This window comes from Monopterus albus, unplaced genomic scaffold (assembly GCF_001952655.1).
Source record: "Monopterus albus unplaced genomic scaffold, M_albus_1.0 scaffold56.1, whole genome shotgun sequence".
In the NCBI taxonomy this organism is placed as follows: Eukaryota; Metazoa; Chordata; class Actinopteri; order Synbranchiformes; family Synbranchidae; genus Monopterus; species Monopterus albus.
In genome coordinates, this window is record NW_018127936.1 from 1,165,394 (window position 1) to 1,173,816 (window position 8,423).

The 8,423-nt window shown below is 40.4% G+C and overlaps 1 protein-coding gene across 4 annotated transcripts in view; it reads left to right on the forward strand.

The window, feature by feature from the left end:
- The window catches only part of naa35 (N-alpha-acetyltransferase 35, NatC auxiliary subunit), an 11,311-nt gene extending 4,351 nt beyond the window's left edge, over positions 1-6,960 (forward strand). For all 4 annotated transcript variants that reach the window (XM_020602406.1, XM_020602405.1, XM_020602404.1 and 1 more), the window contains exons 7-22: positions 516-582; positions 728-822; positions 1,332-1,415; positions 2,251-2,365; positions 2,746-2,924; positions 3,028-3,087; positions 3,727-3,833; positions 4,027-4,093; positions 4,412-4,510; positions 4,636-4,814; positions 4,901-5,037; positions 5,192-5,259; positions 5,340-5,480; positions 5,624-5,746; positions 6,083-6,163; positions 6,440-6,960. In XM_020602406.1, the coding sequence (XP_020458062.1) occupies positions 516-582; positions 728-822; positions 1,332-1,415; positions 2,251-2,365; positions 2,746-2,924; positions 3,028-3,087; positions 3,727-3,833; positions 4,027-4,093; positions 4,412-4,510; positions 4,636-4,814; positions 4,901-5,037; positions 5,192-5,259; positions 5,340-5,480; positions 5,624-5,746; positions 6,083-6,163; positions 6,440-6,499 (1,662 nt within the window). In that variant the 3' untranslated portion in view covers positions 6,500-6,960. The remainder of the gene's footprint in view (positions 1-515; positions 583-727; positions 823-1,331; positions 1,416-2,250; positions 2,366-2,745; positions 2,925-3,027; positions 3,088-3,726; positions 3,834-4,026; positions 4,094-4,411; positions 4,511-4,635; positions 4,815-4,900; positions 5,038-5,191; positions 5,260-5,339; positions 5,481-5,623; positions 5,747-6,082; positions 6,164-6,439) is intronic.
- The last annotated feature ends 1,463 nt before the right edge of the window (positions 6,961-8,423 follow it).

The window sequence follows — 8,423 nt, forward strand, 5'->3', positions numbered from 1 at the left end:
TTTTTTTTTCACATATTTATAAATGAAAATCAGGAATTATAGTAAACTACTATACATGCATCCAGTTTCAGGTCTGTGTATCTGTTTGAGGGCACCTCAGAACAGACAGAAGCATGTGTTTTAGCTGCATTTACACAAAGTCCTTCCCACAAGGTTGTGCAGAGGTGTAGCTGTGTTTATTTGTGCTTTAGAACATAACCACAGTGAAACAATCCCAAAATAATATTTCACTTTGTTCTTGCTGATGGTGCCCTCTCTCTTCATTCGTTCTCTAGCTCGAATGGTGTAAAATGAGCTTAAGATTGCTGGAAGAAGCATTTCAGTTGAAGGAAGACATTATTTTATGTGCAATTGTGTGTGTGGCAGTATTTGAGTTATTGTCTAAGCTTTTACATTTCCCTGTGGGCCATGTAATTGTTTTTCTCATTGTTGTTTTTGCTCTGCTCACTGTTAATGTAAACATTTATTTGAAATTTACATCTGAATGATGATTTTTACATTGTATTTTTCTGCAGGAAGATTTCCAAGCCATGACCTATGGCTTCAAGATGGCCAATAATGTCACAGACCTGCGGGTGACAGGTGGAAATACTGTATTGTGATACTGTACTTAATTCATTTTGCTGTTTCATGTATACTGTGGACAACTGAAGCATTGCGAATTAATACTGGTGGTTTGGAGGAACAAACATAGCTGATGTCATCTCTCTCTCGTTCACCCTACCAGGTATGCTGAAGGATGTGGAGGATGAGTTACAGAGGAAAGTTAAAAGCACACGTAGTCGACAGGGTGAGCAGCGAGACCCGGATGTTGAGTTGGAGGTAAGTCAAATCATTCCTCCATGTCTGTGGAGTTGTTGCTGCGAATTTGTTTCTTGTTAAAGGCACTTTGGAAAGAATTTAGATGATCTGAAAGCTAAACACTAGTTGTTTCTGGTTCAGGTGGTGACAGGTTTAACATAAAATACATAGGACCACAAGTAGCAAATCAGATGACAGCACTAGTCTTTATTAATTAAGCCTGGTATTACCAGAATCTTGGTCTCTCCTCCTGAGTTTTTGCCCGTTACTTGTTTCCCTTTTATGTCTGTGGGAATGTGGGACTGAGATGACCTTTACAGACTCTGCTCTGGAATTCCCAGCTGTGTAATTCTAGCAATAATAGTGGAAGAATAAAATCTGACCGAAAAATGGACTTTGATGGTCAAAAAAAATCAGCCTGTATAATTTCTTGTCTTTTGGAACTTCAGACTAGTTAGAAAGTGTGTGTGTGTTAGTTTTGCATGTACTTCTGTGGCTGTTTATAGTTCCTCCATTGTTTTTGTTTTCAGCATCAGCAGTGCTTGGCACTTTTCAATAGAATCAAGTTTACTCGACTTCTGCTGACTGCACTGATCGCCTTTACCAAAAAAGAGGTAATATACATACAAAACCACACAATAACACGTGTCTTTTAAAATTGTTTTTTATGGAGCAGTGAAGAGGATCACATTAAAGTATATTGTGTGCTTACTAGGGATGAAATGGTTACAAGTGTCACGGTAAACCATGGTAAAACGTTCGACGGTTAGTATTACCACTTCAAATTTTAAATGTCATTAAAGCTGCAGTTGATTACCGCACTTTGAAAAACTCCTCTGCTGAAGGGTTAAACACTGTCCAGGATCAACTTAAGTTAGCTAGAGGTTCTCAGACACAAACACAGTATACAGCGTGGGTTTGTTTGGGTCAGTGAAAACATGGTGGAATGCAGTGACAAGACAGGCTGAGTGACAATACTTTGGAGAGTTTTCATCTATCTAAGAAGAAGTCCAAAGTGTGGGCATATTTTGGTTTTTACAAGATGTAGATGGTCACCCTGTCTGCATAACATGCAGAAAAAAATTGCTCTGAAAGGAGGTGACTCTTCAGATCTTCTGAGTCATCTTTGTGACCATCACCCTCTACTGTAAATTATCTTTTAGCTCAGTGCATGATGTGAGGACTTCGGAATGGGGCAAACCGCTTGTCATTAACATATCGGTGTTACTCAGTATTGTAAGAGCGCTTCTCATTGTTCTGCTGCTGTATGCATCATGTGTCTATTAGCCCAGTGCACACAATAACAGGTTACATACTGTAGTCACCCAACAACATATTTTGTTCATTTAAAGTCATACCATTACATCTCTAGTACTTACAGACCCTTATATATTAAAAGTTAAAACTTTTACTTTGTGTCTATTTGTGTTGTGTTTGTATCTTCATCAGACCAGCTCAGTGGGCGAGGCCCAGAAGCTTGTGGCTCAGGCAGCTGATCTCTTGTCAGCAATTCATTCCAGTATCCAGCATGGCATCCAATCACAGAATGACACCACTAAAGGAGGTAGCTCGCACACTATATGGGGCTCAAGGACAAGCACGCACACACACACACACAAACCAACATACTGCAAATGCATAGGATTCAGTTTGGAAAATTAGTTAGGCCAAATTAACAAAACAAACTATTACACATATGAAATTGCACACACGTTACACATTGTTGCTCTCCAGACATCCAGTTAAGCGGTCGTCATGGTGGCCTAGACAGTTGCCATAGTCCACACTAAATGTATCATACTTATTTTGATAAACTTCCACACACAGATCTAAAGAAACCTTGTAAATTTAGATGAGAAAGCCTTTTAGAGAAGATTACTTTATAATTACGAAATGTGACCTGCATTAACCTTTGTATTGTTTTATTTCCTGTATATGCTGCAGACCACCCCATCATGATGGGCTTTGAGCCCCTGGTCAACCAGAGACTGCTGCCACCGACCTTTCCTCGTTACGCCAAGATCATTAAGAGGGAGGACATGGTGGCCTACTTCAGCAAACTCATAGAACGCATCAAGACTGTCTGTGATGTGATCAACACCACCAACCTGCATGGCATACTAGTAAACACAGACATACACATAAAAAATATTTCCTAACCTTGAACGTATGAATTATGAAGACGCTCTGTTATTGACTTGACTCTTGTGTTTGTGATTTTGCCAGGATTTCTTCTGTGAGTTCAGTGAGCAGTCTCCCTGTGTCCTCTCCAGATCCCTACTTCAAGTGAGTTCATGGTTGTCATTCTGATCCATGCACCTAAGGGGTAGTCCATGTTTGCTCAGTAACACCTATGGACCTTGAAATTTGTTATAAGTTATGTTGTTGTAGTTGATATGTATATGCAACAAATTATAAAACAATTTTAACAGTTCAGAAAAGTGTTTCAGACAAGCTCATACAATAAGAAGACAATTTAAAACCCAACAAGTGAGGAGATCGTTCTTTCGCCATGTATGCCCCCAGGCTCTGGAATGCCTTGCCCCCTGAGGTTCGATCCATAACGGAGTTAATGGTTTTTAAGTCTAAATTAAAGGCACATTTATTCAGACTAGCTTTTGGCATCTAATATTTAGCAGCGATGCTATACAGGCCCTACAGGCCTTCCTGATTTTATATTTCGTAATCTTACTCTCTCTGTATTTTGACTCATTTTTATTCTACAGGAGTGGTATAGTTCTTACAGATCGTTGTTTTTAAATTTGCAATGTTAACTTTTGTTTCTTTATGTATTTTGGCATGCTCTGTTTTATCTCTTTGAGAGATAAAACAGCCACTTTGAGCTCCCTTCGGTGTTGTAAAGCGCTATATAAACAAATAAATTATTATTATTATAACAAAACATATTCTTTTCTTTAAATTCAGACAACGTTCCTGATAGATAATAAGAAAGCGTTTGGCACCCACCTGATGCAGGACATGATTAAAGACGCCCTCAGATACTTTGTCAGCCCACCAGTTCTTTCCTACAAGTAAGTGTGGCATTGGTTAAATGATTAAACCCCTCAACATCTGAATCATTTAGGGCTAATAAAGTTAATGGTTTATTTGGGTTAACCAAATCAAACACCTGTTTTTTGTTTTTAACCCTGAGTGAGTGTATATTGTCTTCAGCTGATTTGTCTTGAGCTTATTGTGGGTCGGCATGTGTCTTTGCACCTCCAGGTGTTGTCTTTTTAACAACCACCAGGCCAAGGATTACATTGACTCCTTTGTTACACACTGTTCCAGGGTAGGTTAATCTTTACTGTTCAAAGTCTGTACATCTTGTCCATTTTAATACCTCAATTGTTCACTGCATTCATCATAGGTTTCCTCCACTCTTAAATTAGAAGTCAATAGATTAGGAGGACAGATTTGAAACTGCTGCATCTAAAGTGAGTTAGTGGGAGCTGTCTAGTGATAAGGATCAATTTTGCTCTAATGATGAATCAGAATGTTGGTGTAACATTGAAAGAATGGACTAAACTCTCATCACCCATTTCCATGAATAGGCAAGTGGTGAAGCTGTGGTGTTTATGTGTGTGTATCTTGTCAATTTTCTCCACAGCCATTCTGCAGTCTGATTCAGATTCACGGACACAATCGAGCTCGGCAGAGGGACAAACTGGGTCACATTCTGGAAGAGTTTGCCACACTGCAGGATGAGGTGAACTACAGCTGATTTATCTTAAAATATTTAAACAGAGCACCACTGTTTTCACCCATTCCGAGGACAACAGGGATTCTCTAATTTATAAACTTACTACTAAAGTCTTCTTTTGTGCTCTCCAGGCAGAGAAGGTGGATGCAGCGCTGCATAGCCTCTTGATGAAACTTGAACCTCAGCGACAGCATCTAGCCTGTCTTGGCACTTGGATCCTCTACCATAACCTGAGAATCATGATCCAGTACCTGCTGAGTGGTTTTGAACTGGAGCTTTACAGTATGCATGAGTACTACTACATCTACTGGTAAGAGCTGGTAGGCAGAGACTCACCTGCAACAACATGCACAGGTGCAGCTTTGTTGAAATGAGTATGTTTGTTTTTGACTGTAGGTACCTGTCAGAGTTCCTTTATGCATGGCTAATGTCCACTTTGAGCAGAGCTGACTCCTCTCAGATGGCAGAGGAGAGAATTCTGGAGGAGCAGCTGAAGGGACGCAGCAGTAAAAAGACTAAGAAGAAGAAGAAAGGTGCACCTCGTTGCCTTGTTCTTACCTGCAGTGGATTCTCTTTGTGTGACCACAGCCCAAGGCTGCTCAGGAATGCTTCTTTTCTGTATGGAAGTGGTATTTTACTTTATATGAGCAAGCAGATATTGATGATATGCTTGGAATTCCTTTGCAGTTCGCCCTCTCAGCAAGGAAATCACCATGAGTCAAGCATACCAGAACATGTGTGCCGGCATGTACAAGGTAGGAAGGATATCAGTTAATACAGATGCACAGTGACGCCACTTCTGGACACACTGTACACTCTGTTTCTCCCTCTTCAGACTATGGTAGCTTTGGATATGGACGGGAAGGTGCGAAAGCCTCAGTTTGAGCTGGACAGCGAGCAGGTTCGCTATGAGCACCGCTTCGCCCCCTTCAACAGTGTGGTCACCCCTCCACCTGTGCACTACATCCAGTTCAAGGTACTGTTTTGTGGGTGGAATTCATCTAGTAGGCCCTCCGTTCCCTTTCCATTTGGTCAATTATTCTTGTTCTCTCTTCTCCGCACTCCCATTTTCTCTCTTTTTCTGCTCTTTCTAACTCTGCTCCTCTTCTTTCACTCCAGGAGATGTCTGATCTGAAAAAGTACAACCCTCCTCCAGGTTCTGCTGACCTGTACCTAGCAGCTAGCAAACACTTTCAGCAGGCCAAGCTCATCCTAGAAAATGTGCCCAGCCCAGACCCTGAGGTCAGGCAATTAAACTAATGTAAAACAAATGCATGCTCTTACAACTAACGATTTTTCTTTGCAATGGAATCCCCAGATCCTTGAACAGAAATGTAGTTGTTGTCAGAAGCTATTCATGAAATACTTTCTCACCTAGACCTGTGCTACTTCTTGGTTAATTAATGACAATAACAATGAGTTTTGAAATTATATTGTAGCAGTTTCATTTTTTATAGGGCCACCATAGTGTTCCGCTTTATTGCATAAACCCTAGATAAATGTTTTGTTGACATGTTAATTCTTAATATTTCCATTGTTCTTGACTATCATTAACCAGTTATTAATGATTTCTAACAGGTGAACCGTATACTGAAGGTGGCCAAGCCTAATATTGTAGTTATGAAGCTCCTGGCTGGAGGGCACAAAAAGGAGACTAAGGTAACACAATGCACGCCTTGCCTATCATTTTGTTCTTTGTATTGTATACCTTTAGTACAAATTAGCAACTTATATGTAGATGTTGTATTTAGCGACCACACAAAGAAAAAGATTTGAGTTCTAATGTGGTTAATATTTTATAAAGTGGTTAATGTGTAATATGTTGGTGTTTAATCATCAGGCGTGGTGACAGGTGTTTCTCAATGTGGTGTCTTTTACAACAGCTGATATGAAAAGGTGTTGTTGGAGTAAAATACCAAGTTTCTGCATCCCCAGGTACTCCCTGAGTTTGACTTCTCAGCTCACAAGTATTTCCCTGTGGTCAAGATCATCTGATTCTGCACTGCACCACAGGATGAAAGTCTGTGCATCAGCTTTCAAAGGCTGTACCTTCATCTGAAGCAGTGTGCAGTGGCCCTCATCCAGTTCATGTCTGAACAGTGTGTGATCACTGTGCATCTGTAAAGGAGTGTTTGACACACCCACTTTTTTTCCAGTTGACTAGTAGAAAACCAAGAGAACTCACATCTGGATTCAAATGAGTGAAAATGTCCACATCTGCACCTGTGAAAGTGTGTGTGTGTGTGTGTCCACATGCACAAGTCAAGACACAAGTGGAGGTGCTGTTGTGCAAAGAGCCATTTTTTATTTTTTTGGGGGGGGCGGTAAGCCACTTACAGAACAGTCCAGTAAAGAATGCTGTAAAAAATAATGGGTGCATATCATTAAATCATATTATGACACCATTCTGTGCATCTGTATTTATCTGAACAATAAAATACTTGTAAAGACTAAAACAAAATAATACACCTCTCTGGTGTTGTATTAATATTGTAATTTAATTCCTTAATGGAAAGTAATTTCATGTTTCACTGTTTTAAGAAAATTCATTTAGACCATCCTACATGGCAATCAAGCTTTGAAAAGCTTAAGTTCTCTAGATATGGGTATTTTTGTATGGACAAGGAGATTTATCTGAGAATTACTGTTTAAGTGTTTATTGTGACGTATTTTAGCAATTAGACAGTTACAGTTAGACAATTCTGGTGGTCAGTAGTCAATAGCATTGTTAGTTTACCATCCATGAATGAAGTGGTATATGTCCTGTATACCGCATTTGCCTAAAACTAACTGGCACTGTGCTATCGTAACACAGGTCATCTTGCTACTGTGCACTTTATAAAGAGAGCATATGACCAGAAATTGAAAATAGTCCATGTCTTTTGTAAATTAAGTATTTGACTTTCATATATAAATCAAATCAAATTTTATTAGTATAGCACCAAATCACAACAAAAGTCATCTCAGGACACTTTACAAAGTATGGTCTAGGCCTTACTGTTATCATCATTATGCATTTAAACTCCCTTTAACAGAAGAAACCTCCGACAGACCCCAGCTCTTGGTGGGCGGCCTTCTGCCTCAACCGGTTGGGGTGAGTGGATAGAGGAGAGAGAAAAGAAGAAAAGCAACAAGACACAACAAAGAATCAAACACTGGTCAGGTTGATGTGGCCAGTGACTGCTCATCATAAACATAGAGCTCCAGGGCCAGGGCAACCTGCAGAAAAGTACAGGGAGAGAGAGGGGACACACTATGGGAGAGAGGAGACACAAAGATAGTGATGGTGGCATATAGAATCATGAAGAGAGAGGAGAGGAGAGGGGAGAGAAACTCAGAGCATCATGGGGCCCCCCAGCAGCCTAGGCCTATAGCAGCATAACTAAGGGAAGGCTCAGGGTCACCTGATCCAGCCCTAACTATAAGCTTTATCAAAAAGGAACGTCTTAAGTCTAATCTTAAAGGTAGAGAGGGTGTCCGCCTCCCGAACTGAGACTGGGAGTTGGTTCCATAGGAGAGGAGCTTGATAGCTAAAGGCTCTGCCTCCCATTCTATTTTTGTGGACTCTAGGAACCACAAGTAAACCTGCACTCTGAGAGCAAAGTGCTCTGTTAGGATGATAAGGCTCTACAATGGAGCCTTGTCATTTAGGGCTTTGTATGTTAGGAGAAGGATTTTAAATTCTATTCTGAATTTTACAGGGAGCCAGTGGAGAGAAGCTAATATCGGAGAGATATGATCTCTCTTGCTAGTTCCTGTCAGTACTCTGGCTGCAGCATTTTGGATTAACTGGAGGCTTTTTAGGGAACTATTGGGACATCCTGATAGTAAAGAGTTACAGTAGTCCAGCCTGGAAGTAACAAATGCATGGACCAGTTTTTCAGCATCACTTTGAGACAGGATGCTCCTGATTTTGGCA